This window comes from Geotrypetes seraphini, chromosome 19, assembly GCF_902459505.1.
Source record: "Geotrypetes seraphini chromosome 19, aGeoSer1.1, whole genome shotgun sequence".
Taxonomy (NCBI): domain Eukaryota; kingdom Metazoa; phylum Chordata; class Amphibia; order Gymnophiona; family Dermophiidae; genus Geotrypetes; species Geotrypetes seraphini.
The window spans coordinates 13,172,850-13,189,051 of record NC_047102.1 but is presented as its reverse complement, the minus strand read 5'-3'; the positions used below and the strand labels follow the sequence as shown (position 1 = coordinate 13,189,051).

The 16,202-nt window shown below is 45.9% G+C and overlaps 1 protein-coding gene across 5 annotated transcripts in view; it reads left to right on the top strand.

Annotated features, from left to right (window-relative positions):
- Positions 1–16,202, top strand: part of CKAP5 (cytoskeleton associated protein 5) — a 120,032-nt gene that overhangs the window by 37,432 nt on the left and 66,398 nt on the right. For all 5 annotated transcript variants that reach the window (XM_033928376.1, XM_033928375.1, XM_033928371.1 and 2 more), the window contains exons 16-19: positions 3,044–3,136; positions 13,446–13,631; positions 15,526–15,620; positions 15,858–15,915. In XM_033928376.1, the coding sequence (XP_033784267.1) occupies positions 3,044–3,136; positions 13,446–13,631; positions 15,526–15,620; positions 15,858–15,915 (432 nt within the window). The remainder of the gene's footprint in view (positions 1–3,043; positions 3,137–13,445; positions 13,632–15,525; positions 15,621–15,857; positions 15,916–16,202) is intronic.

Below are 16,202 nucleotides of genomic sequence, written 5' to 3'. Positions count from 1 at the left end.
GGTGCGGGGAGTGAGTCTGGATCAGCCCCAGTGGACAGTGCTTCTCGTGGACGCCAGTCTCCTTGGCTGGGGAGTTCAGTGTCTCAGTCGCTCGGCTCAGGACAGCTGGTCGCCGGAGGAGGCATCTTGGTCGATCAGTGTTCTGGAGACCAGAACCATCCGGTTAGCGTTGCCAGCGTTCCAGACGTTGCTAATGGGCAAGTCTGTCCAGGTTCTCTTGGACAACGCCACGGCGGTGGCTTACGTCAATTGTCGAGGAGGAACCTGGAGTCATCTGGTGGCGCAGGAGGTGGCTCTACTCATGGTCTGGGCAGAGACTCATCTGGACATCTCGGCTTCCAAGGCTACAATTGTGCGCTTCATCATACCTTCTTCAGAAGAAGCCTGTCCTAGATTTTCTCAAGGCTCATTCTACTTGGGAGCAGGCAGCTTCTTGGGCTGAGTCTTCTCTTGTGCCTCCAGTGGATATCTGTAAAGCTACGGTTTGGTCTTCTCTCCATTCCTTTGCTTACAAATGCCTCCCTTAAATTCAAAACCAACCTCATGCAATGGATTCAAAGCACTCTCACAGAAGGTCAATTCCCACAAGATCTCGGAGAGATCATAATCACACCCCTACTGAAAGATCAAAAAGGTCCTATAGACGCTCCCACCAACTACAGACCTATCGCTTCGATCCCATTATATGTCAAACTGATTGAAGGACTAGTGACTCAATACCTCACCAACTACCTATTTGACCATAATATACTTCACTCCTCTCAATCAGGATTCAGATCCCACCACAGCACGGAAACACTACTAGCAACACTACTAGACATAGCCCGACAACACCTCAGTAAAGGACACAGGATTCTAATCATCCAACTAGATCTTTCCGCCGCCTTCGATCTAGTCGATCACACCATATTACTCCAGATACTTGATGCAATCGGGATCTCAGGGGTGGTTTACAATTGGTTCCAAGGATTCCTTAAAACAAGAACGTACAGAGTTAAGACAAACAACACGAAATCTAACCCATGGTCAAATCCATGCGGAGTCCCGCAGGGGTCACCACTGTCGCCCATTCTATTCAATCTCTTCATCTCCTCCCTCGGCACCACTTTAGACGACCTAGGTGTAACATCATTCAGCTACGCAGATGACATAACTATTCTCCTCCCCTTTGAAACCAAAGACCACACCTCAACAGGACACCTGGAAATAATTCTGGACGAAGTAGAAAAATGGATGACAAACCACAAACTGAAACTAAACTCGGACAAAACCAAATTCCTAATGCTTGAAACGGACAAAAACCCATCCATAACAGACCTAGAAATTAAAGCAACCAAATACCCAATCCAGACCTCACTCAGAATCTTGGGAGTGCTGATAGACAGATGCTGCACTATGCAGACCCAAATCAACAAAACTACCCAAAAAGCATTCTTCACAATGCGCAACTTAAGAAAAATAAGGAAATTCTTTGACAAAGAACACTACAGGATAATTGTACAATCCCTGGTACTAGGTCTCGTGGACTATTGCAATATCCTTTATCTACCATGCCCCACAAACATGATCAAAAAACTTCAAACTGTTCAGAACACAGCCCTTAGACTAATTTACTCACTCGGAAAATTTGACCACATCACCAATGCCTACCTAGACTCACATTGGCTACCGATTCGAGCCAGAATTCAATTCAAACTATACTGTCTACTCTTCAAAGTAATTAACGGTACTGCACCCACCTACCTAGATGACCGCCTAAACCGTAACCTTCCAACCAGAACAAGAAGAACACTGACATCATTCACATACCCACCACTCAAGGGTACTCACCGCAAAAAGCTTTACGATAGCCTCCTGGCAACACATGCTGCAAAACTCGAACCCTCCATCACCAGATTGTTAACCACAACATCAGACCTCAAGACATTCCGTAAAGAAATCAAAACACTGCTGTTCAAAAAGCATATACAATCTACCTAACCTCCCTCACCCCATCCCCCAAGAAACCAAAACACTGCCGTCCAAAACATCTTCCGATGTTACTAAGTCTTTACTATCATTCTGTTATTAAGTCTCTATCCTCAAACTGTATTCTCTATTGTCATGTACCATCCTGGAAATGTCCAGTTCTCTTCTTATGTAATCCGCTTTGAACCGCAAGGTACAAGCGGAATAAAAATCACTAATGTAATGTAATGTAATGTCACTACCATCTGGACGTTCAGATGCGTCAGGACGCGGTGTTCGGTGAGTGTGTTCTTATGGCGGCCCTTCGGAAGTCCCAATCATAATGGATACTGCTTTGGTGCATCCCATCAGTGAACTGTGCCGGTCTGGAGAGACGCTGAAGAAGGAGAAATCAGGTTATTACCTTCTAATTTTTCTTCTTTTAGTCTCTCACCCTGTCTGTTCTTTTGGGATTCACGTGAAATGTGGTTTTTTTCCTGCCGGATCTCATATTTTTAGTAGGGTAGGGGAAATTAAAAGAACAGCGGCATTTAGCTCAGCTGGCAAGCTTTGGGGACATTTGCTAAAGGTACTTCTCCTATGCAATTTCCAACAGTATAGCTCTTTGTTAGTTGTTACTCCTGTTGGGAGTGTTGTTACTGTTAAGATTAGCACTTCTTTGTTTAGTAGTTCTGCTTGACTATTCTGCAGACTGAATGTATTAGGTTTCTGCACAGCCACTTATACTACAACCAAAAGTTTGTCTCAGTCTCCACCTGCTGGTCATGGTGAGCTATTACCCATCAGTGAACTGTGCTGGTCTCGAGAGACTTAAAAAGAGAGAGAAAATTAGCAGGTAAGAACCTAATTTCTCTTTTTCAAGGCTTGACTCCTTTAATTTAGTTTAATCTTGTTAAAACTGGTAAGTGCTGGCATTATTTATGAAAATAATGTTTGAATAGCATATAGTTAAAGACCTTCTTGTTTGGATATATTAATCTGCTAAACTCAATCTGATGCTGACTTTGCCATGTCTTTTGGAATGTAAAATTTGCCCTAAAGGGTAATCAACAGCTGTTCTTGACACTGTTTTTAGGCTGTTGAAGTGATGGAGAGGCATGCCATGCCATGTCAAGCTCTGGTCCGCATGCTGGCAAAGAAACCAGGCTGGAAGGAAACAAATTTTCAGGTAAAAGCCTTTTGTTTTTCTCTCTTTATAAATAAAGGTAGCCAAATACTGTTTCAGTACATAAGATTTTGTTCCAGGATCTTATATATAACTTACCAATGCATCCATGGCATGTACTATTTCCTCCAAAGTCTGAATCACAGAATATATTGTTATATGTAAATTGAAACCAAAAATAATCCATGTTGTCTAGTGGTCCTGAAACGATTGAGTTCTATATCTCAACTTGCAAGTTGCTTGCAGAAAACTAACAATCATGTTTTCAACTTTTCCTCTCGTGTTTTTTGTTACTTGTGACCACTTTCTGTGGAGCACATCTATTGCTTCCCAGGCATATTACATTAGGGACTTCTATTCCGCCTATACCTTGCAGTTCAAGGCGGATTACAAAAGAGCTAACTGGACATTTCCAGTGAAGTTATTCTTCTCAGCATCTCGATGCCTCTTTTTGTTGAGTAGAAACAATTATAACAAATAAAATTGTGGAACACATAGACAAACGTGATTTAATGGGACAGTCAGCATGGGTTCAACCGAGGGAGATCTTGCCTCACCAATTTGCTTGACTTCTTTGAAGGTGTGAATAAACATGTGGATGAAGGTGAGCCGGTTGATATAGTGTATCTAGATTTTCAGAAAGCTTTTGATTAATTTTCTCAGGAGCCTCTTGTGAGGAACTTTAAGTGTCATGGGATAGGTGGCAAAGTTCAGTTGTGGATTAGGAATTGGTTATTGGAGAGAAAACAGAGGGTAGGGTTAAATGGTCATTTTTCTCAATGGAGGAGAGTAAACAGTGGAGTGCGGGACCAGTGCTATTTAACTTATTTATAAATGATCTGGAAATTGGAACGAGGTGATTAAATTTGCAGATGACACTAAACTGTTCAAAGTTGTTAAAACGCATGCAGATTGTGAAAAATTGCAGGCGGACCGTAGGAAATTGGAAGACTGGGTGTCCAAATGGCAGATGAAATTTAATGTGGACAAATGCAAAGTGGTGCACATTGGGAAGAATAACCTGAATCACAGTTACCAGATGCTAGGGTCCACCTTGGGGGTTAGCGCCCAAGAAAAGGATCTGGGTCTCATCATAGACAATAACATGAAACCTTCTGCCCAATGTGTGTTAGCAGCCAAAAAAGCAAACAGGATGCTAGGAATTATTAAAAAAGGGATGGTTAACAAGACTAAGAATGTTATAATGCCCCTTTATCCCAGGACAAGCAGGCAGGTATTCTCACTAGTGGGTGATGTCATCCGACAGAGCCCCGATACGGACGTCTCACAAGCATGTCTTGCTTGAAGAAACTTAGAAGTTTCGAGATGCCCGCACCGCGCATGCGCCAGTGCCTTCCCGCCCGATGGACCGGGCGTGTCTCCTCAGTTCTTTTCTTTCCAAGGAGCTGAGAAGTTTTACTTCAATTCTGCGCTGACTGAATTCCCGTTTTATTGCCTTCTAATTCCGCGATTTTGGATTTCTTTTCCTCTTTTCATGTGTTTTCTTTCTTTTATTTAAAAAAAAAAAAATTTTTTTTCTTCCGGCGAGTCGGCCGGGTCGGCCACGTGGCTCAGGCCCAGCTCCTTCGATCTAGCGGCGGAGCATTTTCAGCCTATGTCCCGGCCAATCACTGGTTTTAAAAAGTGTAGCAAGTGCCAGCGCGCGATTTCGCTGACGGACCCGCATCGACGCTGCCTGCAGTGTCTTGGTCCAGAACATTTCCCGAAATCGTGCCGGCCTTGTTCCACTCTAACAGCGCGAGCGTTTAAGCGGCGCTGCCTGTTGTGGGAGTCGATGTTCAAGATGGAAGCTGCTAAAGAACCTTCGGCTTCGACTTCATCGGCCGCTTCGCCTGTCCATGCGAAACCAGCGACTGCTCCTGCGACTCCGGGCCTTTTGAAGCCGGCTTCGTTTACCCCGACTTCGGCCACGAGTTCGACGTCGGTGCCTGTCCCCGTCTCCTCGGCTCAGGTACCGCCTTCCACTATTCCACCTGTGGTCATTAAAGTGCCGAAAGCTGCCAAGCAGAAGCACTCGACCACGAAGGAGCGTGAAGACCGTTCTGGAGGACCCCCTTTCGGTGCGTGTCCCTCCATATCGGCTTCGCTGCGGTCCCTGCTAGAAGCTCAGTTTGTCGAGCTCATGCATACTATGGGGCCCAGATTAATCGCCTCCATCCAGGGTGACCTCCCGGTCCCGGTCCCAGGGGGCGGACCGCCCCCTCCCCCTCCTCCTCGTCGATCGATCTCGTTGCTTGACGAGGAGGAGCGGCGAAGGGCGGCTGGTCCCTCGAAGCGGGCTTCCTTTAGCGATATGCCTCCTTTAGAGCCCATTACGCCTCCGCGCCATCACGGTGCTGTTCCCCCGACTGATGATCGAAGTCCTGGGCATAGTAAATCACAGGAAGAGTTCTTCCGCACTCCATACCAGGCCTGGGCTGCAACACGGGAGGCGGCCTCCATTCCGCCCCTTCGCTCTACCGCTTCCAGTCCCATACATTCACTGGAAGCTTCGGGGGACCATGCGAAGTATAGACGTTCTCGCTCTCCCTCCCGGCACCGGGAGGGACATCGATCCAGACACTCCTCTCGGCACTCCTCGCGCCACTCGGAGGTTTCGCCACAGAAGAAGCTGCCACGTCTGGGGTACTCCTCATCGGATTTATCTCCCCAGGAGGGGCTGGAGTACGAGGAGCCATCTACCTCTTATTCTCCTTGTCGCTCCCAAGTCTCCCTGGATCCTGAGGCTTCTACTTCCTCCAGTCCGTCTCGGAGGCCGGTACTGGCGGACCAGTTGTCTTTTTCTTCCTTCCTCCGGCAAATGGCGGATGACTTGGATGTGACTTTGGACACTGGGTCTCGGTATTCTAAGGAGTATGTTGACACCATGCACTTGCCTAATCCTCCTGTGGAGTCTCTTCGACTTCCTCTGCATAAATTACTGGATCAAACATTCATGCGTTGTTTCGAGACGCCGTACTCCATCCCTGCAGTCCCGAGCAAATTGGATGCAAGATACCGCATTGTTCATCATAAGGGGTTTGAGGGCGCTCAACTCTCTCACCAATCCCTGCTGGTCGAGTCCTCTCTCAAGCGTTCTCATCCCTCCCAGGTCTATGCCTCTGTACCACCGGGACGAGAGGGGAGAACGATGGATAAGTTCGGTAGGAGAATCTACCAGAATTCTATGATGGCGTCTCGAGTGCTCAATTATAATTTCTTTTTTTCTTCATATTTGGAGTTCTTCTTGCCGGTGCTCCGCAAGTTTACTCCTTACATTGATGCTCAGGCTCGATTCGAGTTCGAGGAAGTGGTAGCCTCCCTTTCCCAGCTACGTCTTCAGCTGATGCAGTCCTCGTACGATGCCTTCGAGCTCTCGGCATGTGCTGCCGCCTGTTCCGTGGCCATGCGTCGATTGGCATGGCTTCGGACAATTGACATGGATCCGAACCTCCAAGACAGACTTGCCAATGTGCCTTGTGCGGGCGCTGATTTATTCGACGAGTCTATCGAGACTGTTACCAAGAAACTTTCGGATCATGAAAAGTCTTTTCAATCTATCCTTCGGCCTAAGCCCAAGCCTCAGCAGTCTCGACCTTCTAGACCGCCTTTGATTTATCAGCGGCGCTACACCCCTCGTCAGACTCCTGCTGCGGGACAACCGGCGAAGAGACAGCCTCCCCAGAAGGCTCAGCAGAAACCTCAGCCGCCGGCTGCACCGAAGGCTACTCAGCCTTTTTGACTCTCTTCCAGGGAGCATAACCGACCTCGTTCTGCATCCCCCTATTTTTCCCATCGGGGGTCGCCTCCATCATTTTTACCATCAATGGGAGGCTCTTACCACCGACCTCTGGGTCCTTTCCATCGTAAGAGAAGGATACTCTCTTCATTTCCATCGGGTCCCCCCGGACCACCCTCCAAGAGAGTCAGTTAGATTGTGAGCCTTCGGGACAGTAAGGGAATTTTTCAAGTACCTTTCTTATTTCTAATCTTAATGTATATTTTCTGTAAACCGCTTAGAACCTAACGGATGTAGCGGTATATAAGAAATAAATTACATTACATTACATATCCTTCCAACTTAACGCAGACCGCCCTTCTCCTTCAGGAGGCTCAGGCTTTGCTTCGGCTTCGGGCCATCGAGCCGGTCCCGGTGGACCAGCACAACCGGGGTTTTTACTCCTGGTACTTCCTCGTCCCGAAGAAGACGGGCGACCTACGACCCATCCTGGACCTTCGAGTCCTCAACAAGTTTTTAGTAAAGGAGAGGTTTCGCATGTTGACCCTTGCTTCTCTCTACCCCCTCCTCGAGCGGAACGACTGGTTATGCTCTCTGGATCTCAAGGAGGCCTACACTCACATTCCCATTCATCCGGCCTCCCGCCAGTTCCTCAGATTTCGGGTGGGATATCTACATCTGCAGTATCGAGTGCTTCCTTTCGGCCTGTCCTCGTCTCCCAGAGTCTTCACGAAGTGTCTGGTGGTGGTGGCCGCTGCACTCCGGAACAGGGGTCTTCAGGTATTTCCCTACCTCAACGACTGGCTCATCAAGGCCCCCTCTGCTCCAGAGGTCATTTCGGCGACCTTGACCACGATCTGCTTCCTGCAGAGCTTGGGCTTCGAGATCAACTTCCCCAAATCCCATCTGCAGCCTATCCAGTCCCTTCCCTTCATCGGGGCGGTACTGGACACCATTCAGCTTCGAGCATTCCTTCCTCCTCAGCGCATGGATACTCTTCTTCATCTCTGCCAGTCTGTATCTTCTCGCCAGTCCATCTCAGCGAGACACATGATGGTCCTCCTGGGCCACATGGCCTCTACAGTTCATGTGACACCCTTTGCCAGGCTCCATCTCAGAATTCCTCAGTGGACCCTAGCTTCTCAATGGACTCAAGTGTCAGACCCATTGACTCGACACATCATAGTCACTCCTGCTCTTCGGCAGTCTCTACTTTGGTGGATGACCTCTTCAAATCTATCCAGAGGTTTGCTGTTTCACACTCCTCCTCATCAGAAGGTTCTCACAACCAATTCCTCGGCCTATGCCTGGGGGGCTCATCTGGATGGGCTTCGCACTCAGGGGTTCTGGACCAGTGCGGACCGCCTCCATCAGATCAATCTTCTGGAGCTCAGAGCAATCTTCTATGCTCTTCAAGCTTTTCAACATCTGCTTCACGACATGGTGGTCCTCATCCGCACAGACAACCAGGTCGCCATGTATTATGTAAACAAGCAGGGGGGCACGGGATCGGCCTCCCTCTGCCAGGAAGCTCTCAGAGTCTGGGATTGGGCAGTTTGCCACAATGCCTTCCTCAAAGCTGTCTACATTCAGGGGAAGGACAATGTCTTGGCAGACAACTTGAGTCGACTCCTCCAGCCTCACGAATGGACTCTCCATTCCAACCCCCTTCATCAGATCTTTGCACAATGGGAGACGCCTCAGATAGACCCCTTTGTGGCTCCCCACAACTTCAAACTGCCTCAGTTTTGCTCCAGGATCTACACTCCTCATCACCTCGAGGCAGATGCCTTTCTGCTGGATTGGAGGAATCGATTTCTGTATGCGTTTCCTCCATTTCCTCTCATTCAAAAGACTCTGGTCAAATTGAAATCAGACCAAGCCACCATGATTCTGATAGCTCCTCTGTGGCCCAGACAACCTTGGTTCTCCCTTAGAGATCAGATATCTTAACACATTGATAATAGTAATATAGGGTTAGGGTGGGAAATATAGATATTAATATGAAAGAAAAATGGAAAAACAATTAATAGGGGAAGGGATGAATATCTATGATATGAATTTGTACATACATATATATTTTATTATACATTTTATAATATGTGATTCATGTATTGAAAGAATGAAAATTCTATAAATAAAAAGTTAAAAAAAAAAACAAAAACTCAGCAGCAGGGCACCAGTCCTTCTTCCAGTGTTTCCTTCTCTGCTTACTCAACATCAAGGATCACTGCTTCATCCCAACCTGCAGTCTCTCCATCTGACAGCTTGGTTCCTCTCAACGTAACTCCTCACCAGTTTTCTCAAGTGGTGAGGGATGTCTTAGAGGCTTCCAGGAAGCCTGCTACTCGACAATGCTACTCCCAAAAGTGGACTAGATTCTCTTCCTGGTGAATTTCCAATGCCAAGGAGCCTCAGCGAGCTTCCCTATCCTCTGTGTTGGACTATCTTCTACACCTGTCTCAGTCTGGTCTCAAGTCTACATCTATAAGAGTCCACCTGAGTGCTATTGCGGCTTTCCATCAGCCTCTACAGGGGAAACCTCTTTCTGCTCATCCTGTGGTTTCCAGATTTATGAAAGGACTTTTCCATGTCAATCCTCCTATCAAACCTCCTCCTGTGGTTTGGGATCTCAATGTCGTCCTTTCTCAACTCATGAAGCCTCCGTTTGAACCTCTCAACAGGGCTCCACTTAAGTATCTCACCTGGAAAGTGGTTTTTCTGGTGGCCCTCACATCTGCTCGCAGGGTCAGTGAGCTTCAGGCCTTAGTGGCTGATCCACCTTTCACAGTATTCCATCATGACAAGGTGGTCCTTCGTACTCATCCAAAATTCTTGCCTAAAGTGGTCTCTGAATTTCACATCAACCAATCCATCGTGCTTCCAGTGTTCTCATCATGGAGAATCAGCTCTTCACACTCTGGACTGTAAATGTGCTTTGGCTTTCTACCTGGATCGCACCAAGCCACACAGAACTGCTCCTCAAAACTTTTCGACTCCTTTGATCCAAACAAGTTGGGACGACCTGTATCGAAGCGTCCCATCTCCAACTGGATGGCGGCTTGTATCTCTTCCTGCTATGCCCAGGCTGGATTATCCCTTCCTTGTAGGGTCACAGCCCATAAGGTCAGAGCAATGGCAGCCTCTGTAGCCTTCCTCAGATCGACACCAATTGAGGAGATTTGTAAGGCTGCCACTTGGTCCTCGGTTCATACCTTCACCTCTCATTATTGTCTGGATACTTTCTCCAGACGGGATGGACAGTTTGGCCAAACAGTGTTACAAAATTTATTCTCTTAAGTTGCCAACACTCCCACCATCCCATTGAGGTTAGCTTGGAGGTCACCCACTAGTGAGAATACCTGCCTGCTTGTCCTGGGATAAAGCAATGTTACTTACCGTAACAGTTGTTATCCAGGGACAGCAGGCAGCTATTCTCACGTCCCACCCACCTCCCCTGGGTTGGCTTCTCAGGCTAGCTACCTGAACTGAGGAGACACGCCCGGTCCATCTGGCGGGAAGGCACTGGCGCATGCGCGGTGCGGGCATCTCGAAACTTCTAAGTTTCTTCAAGCAAGACATGCTTGTGAGACGTCCGTATCGGGGCTCTGTCGGATGACATCACCCACTAGTGAGAATAGCTGCCTGCTGTCCCTGGATAACAACTGTTACGGTAAGTAACATTGCTGTATTGCACCATGGTGTGACTTCATCTGGAGTATTGCGTTCAATTCTGGTGTTATCTCAAGAAAGATGTAGTGGCGCTAGAAAAGATTCAAAGAAGAGCGACCACGATGGTAAAGGGGATGGAACTCCTCTCGTATGAGGAAAGACTAAAATGATTAGGGCAGCTTGGAAAATAGACGGCTGAGAGGAGATATGATTGAAGTCTACAAAATCTCGAGTGGAGTATAATGGGTACAAGTGGATCGATTTCTCACTCTGTCAAAAATTTACAAAGACTAGGGATCACTCAATGAAGTTATAGAGAAATACTTTTAAAACCAATAGGAAATTTATTTCACTCAAAATAGTTAAGCTCTGGAACGCTTTGCCAGAGGATGTGGTAAGAGCGGATAGCGTAGCTGGATTTAAGAAAGGTTTAGACAAGTTCATGGAGGAAAAGTTCATAGTCTCATTGAGAAAGACATGGGGGAAGCCACTGCTTGCCCTGTATCGGTAGCATGGAATATTGCTACTTGGGATTTGGCCACCGTGAGAACGGGCTCCTGGGCTTGATGGACCATTGGTCTGACCCATTAAGGATATTCTTATGTTCTTATCAACTCTCTGGCATCTTGTTACCTTCAGTTGGTACCCTAAGGGAAGAAGGGGGGGGGGGGGGGGGACAGACGGACAGGGTACAAGGTACACCATTTGGTTCTGAAAAAATTTTTTTTCTTGGTTTTTCCTCCTCTACAGGTGGGTGTGTCTTATGGTCAGGTGCATCTTATATAATGAAAAATACGGTATATGATTTCTGGGAATTCTCCTCTTTTCTCTAGCAGGGGAATTCCCCTATTAACATTTTTTCCATTAGGTTCCTTCCCTTGCCTCCGCGCTCTCGTATAAGATGTCAGTTTAATAAAATATAAAATGTAAGGATTGTCGCACCCCCACAATGTTAGATGGTAGGGGTTAAGTGAAATGCGTCCTGACAAACGCTGGTCCCAGGTTCAGTTCCCTCACCGATGACTCACCAGGAAGTAGAATCAGAGGCACAGCCAGAGGTTTTTGCATATAGAATATATTATAGAAATAGTCTTACAGAAAAGTAATATTTATAATCATTACAATTAAGTAGAGAGTATTATACTTAAATAGAGAGCCCAGCAGTTCCCCTGCCTTACAGAGTCCAGAAGGAATTGAGTGTGAAGTTTCAGGGAAAGGCAGAGAGAGAGAGAGGGGGATGGGGTGATGTTTCGTGTTCCATAGATAAAGAGAAGGATAGACAGAGAGATAGAGAGAGCTCAAGAGAGAACCAGAGTGCCGAGCCAAGAGATAGCTAGATAGAGAGAGAGAGGGCCAAGACCCCTCTCCTGATAGCTTGATAGGAAAAGAGACATTGATAGCTCCATAGAAAAAGAGTTACATTGATAGAGCAGAGAGCAGGCTTTTTATACCTTGGAATCTTATTCTGACTAGAGAAAATATTGTATCTCCCAGTATCTTTCTGTTTAGAACTTGCAAACTGTTTGAGACAATGGTCCATTTAATTGACAAAGGAGAGTGTGACATCTGCAAGCATGGTGATGGGATTAAGTCTCTGGCTTGATCTGTGCACCATTGTCCTAAGCACCCTCTTAATCAGACATTAACACCTTTTAGCTAGTCATGATTCAATCAGGGAAACTTAACACAGTCTCCCTGCACTAAGGGTCTATCTGCCTTCCCATACCAGGGCCAGATTGATATAATCTCCCATAAGCCTCTAGGCTGACATCAGACATTGGGTCTAGGCTTTTGTGAGGCAACTCAAATATTTGAGTGCTTGAAACCCAATTCTTCCTCCGACCCCTTTCTAAAGCTACGGAGTCCCACATGTGAGAATATGTTGCCTGCTTGTCTAAGGATAAAACACTGTTATTAACCTGGGACAGCAGGCAGATATTCTCACAACCTGCCCACCTCCCCTAGTTGGACTTCTTCGCTTGGGCATAGAACTGACGACCTCACGAGCTGGAGTCGGGTGGGAAGGCACTCGCGCATGCACAGTGCAGGCAGTCTAAAAGCTTATAGTGATTCTTATGTTCTTATGTACACTTTTCACAGTCTGTATTGGGGCTCCGTTGATAATGTCACCCACGTGTGAGAATATTTGCCTGCTGTTCCAAGATAACACCTGTTACGATAAATAACTGTGTGCTTTACGGCACTGTCTCTTCTGACCATCCATCACTTCTGCTTTGGGAGGGCTCATGAGTAAGAAATACTGGCTCCATACAGGGAGGGGGATCAGAGACCAGACCTGGGAAGAGGGAGGGGGTTGGTTCAGGAGCTGGACCAGGAGTCCGGGCGATGACAAGTCTGTGCAGAATTCTACACAAATTCTACCAGGATTATCTACTTCCTTTTCATTCTTCTGACTGTTCCAAAACTGATGGGACTGTTCAGGTCGATATTCAGCTGATGGCACCCAGCATTATTTTAAATGAAAATATTTATTAAATTCAACTTGAAACATAAACTTGCATACATTTTCATTGCAACCAACCACTCCACTTCCCTATGCAAGCCAGTTTCTCAGAAATCAAAGTAGATGGTAGACACCACAGCTATAATTCAATATACAGTGCCATTTAGATTACCAAACTGTTAAGTAATGCACTACACAGCCACAGTGTTAGTCCAGAAATGGGATCCACAACTGAATAGTTATTTTCTTTCCCCACCTTAGAGGGTTTTAGAAATAAACCCTTCAATTATTAAATCACACCATAATAAAAAGTGCATTTGATTTCTCATAACATCACTTTTGGGGTGGGGTGGGGGAAGAGTCCTTTTATATCCTATGTAGCAATATGCATGTTTTCCTAATAAATAGGCATTATTAATCTGGTTTCTGCTTTACAGGTAATGCAGATGAAGTTGCATATCGTGTCCCTGATTGCTCAGAGGGGCAACTTTCACAAGACGTCGGCTCTAATTGTGCTGGATGGGCTGGTGGATAAGATTGGCGATGTGAAATGTGGAAGCAATGCAAAGGAAGCTTTGACTGCAGTAGCAGAAGCATGCCTGCTGCCTTGGACAGCTGAACAGGTTAGTGGAAAAATGACAGAAGTATTACTAAGGCACTGTCTTCTGAAGTTGGGAGGTACAAAGGATGGGGGGAGAAAGGGCTTATGTAACTTGTGATATCTTTGGTAGCTTGTAAGGCAGTACCAGATGTGCTATACCTTGCACCTGAGGTGGAAGAAAGAATAGCTGAGCACTTTTTGTGGGAGAGGACACAAAACATGCCGAGAGAATTTGCTGAGTTGGGGACAATGCAGGCTGTGGGAGAGTGTTCTGAGGGGGAGCACAATGAGGGTGCTTTCTTTGGCACAGGGATGCAGAGAGGGGAAGAGAGAACAGTACCCCAAGGGGTTTTGCTGTGCCAGGGATGTGGAGGAAGGGGTGGTTTGTGAATGGAGAGTACATGCTAAAGAGAATATGCAGAGATGGCTTGCGCTTTGCAGGCAGAACAGAGTATGCTGGAAAATTGCTCGGGGGAGAGTGTTTGCTGGGAGGGGCACAAAAGAAGGAACAACTTGGGTAACGAGAATAACTCATTTATATAAGCTCTCTATTCCATCAGTAAGAGGAATCCAGTCCATTAGTAAAATTTCACACTCCTTTCCATACTTACTAACTGTGATTTGGAATGGACGACCTCCTCAAATTAGATCATGTTTCATCGCTTCAGATCTTTCGCAAAACCTTAAACTACTATATTTCATCGCTTTTTAGGCTATAGCTCCAATGAATGTTAATGGATCTTTCTTTGTGATCTAACTATGTAAACCGATTTGAGCTCCGATATTTCTAGGAGATGATTTGGTATATAAGACTAAGAATTAGATTAGATAAAGAGACCTGCGGTCCTGCTAGGAGTTAAAGAACTGGGAGGAGGGGCAAAGAGGACTAGGGAATTTGCTTTGGAAGGTGAAGACAGAGAGCTAGTGAGTTGGGAAAGAGCAGGAGGGGCTCAGGGGACAGAGAGAAAGATGAAGGTTGAACCTGCTAAGAGGTAGGAAGGAAGATCAAGGCTGCCTGATGGGAGGAATTAGCACAAACAAAATACGTTTGCCACAGAATTTTAACTTTTTTTTTAAATTCTACATGGCTTTTATAATTTTTTGTGCTGAATTCCCTCCGTAGTACAAGGTACATCTCTAGAATTTTATGCCTTTTCTTGTATGGATACCTACATGGTCATCTCTGATCTAGAACATAACATAAGAACTGCCGCTGCTGGGTCAGACCAGTGGTGCATATTGCCCAGCAGTCCGCTCACGCGGCAGCTCTCGGGTGCTTTTTTTTGCCTGAGGTGGTGTCCTCGTTGCATTTAAAATTTTCTTTTCCATCTCTTTTTCAAAATCTGATTGCAAGAGCACCAGCATTCACAGAATGCTTCTTGGATATTTGAAAATTAACAGTTCTTTCCAGAAATTACACCACTACTCAGTTGATATCTCAAAGGAGACCTGCTCTAAAGGCAGCAATTTCCAGGTGGATCCAAAACAATTGCCAGTGCCTACATCAAGATGATTTGCAGATCCTAAAGGGTTGTATGCCTGTGCTACCAGGGTTCAGATAATTTCTAGATTACACAGGGGCAGCAAAGGAGATGTTGCCTTGTTTCCTGTTTACCCATAGGCTATGCTGCTCTAGGCTTGACATACTGTGTTTATTGTACCTTGACGGAACACAAGAAAAGCACAAAGGGCCTTCAAGTCCCGGAACTTGAAGGCCCTTTGTGCTTTTCTTGTGTTCCTTTTGTAGTTTGTACTTTAAATCCTTCTTTTCTTCAATGCTTTATGCTGTATTTAATCCTAGATTTGACATTCTACGTGTAGGCATGGCAAGGAGGTAGGTTTGCATGTATACTATGATTAGATGCTGCAGCAGTTCGTTGGGGAGCAGACTTGAATGGAAATCTTTTTCCCTCCAGGTTGTTTCATTAGCTTTTACTCAAAAGAATCCCAAGAACCAGTCTGAATCCCTGAGCTGGCTATCAAATGCCATTAAAGAATTTGGCTTTGCTGGGTAAGTCTCTGAATTAATTTGATCCGATTTTTCAGTATATCTCAAGCTCATTTCAGTAGAGTTTTGGACTTGGCTAGTAATCTGTATAAATTCAACAATAAGTAAGGTAAACTAGAATCTAAATATGCACTTTGCTGTTCATAAGTGTTCATTCTTCTGGAATGTGGAAATTAGCCTGCAATTGATTTGCTGATTACTTTCATTTGTAATACTATCCAGCTTTTGAAATTTTTCCAGGTTGAATGTTAAGGCTTTCATTAGCAATGTGAAGACTGCCCTTGCTGCCACTAACCCAGTAAGTGACATGTGATGATGGCTGAAAATGTAAATTTTTCTGGTTCATAGAGGACCAAGGGCAGGATGCACAATGCTCCGACACCATGGTTAAAAAAAAAAACAACACAAAACCTTGGTGGGAGCGATTTTCTTTTACAGAGCTATGCAGATCATATGCATGCTGTTTGGAGTAGCCCCATAAGAGGGGAGGAACTGTGCCTGGCCCTTGCTCAAAAGAGAAAGTGTTAGGCACAGCTCCTGCTAACTTGCCTGCAGCGACCGTTCTCATCCGGAACCACAATCCCA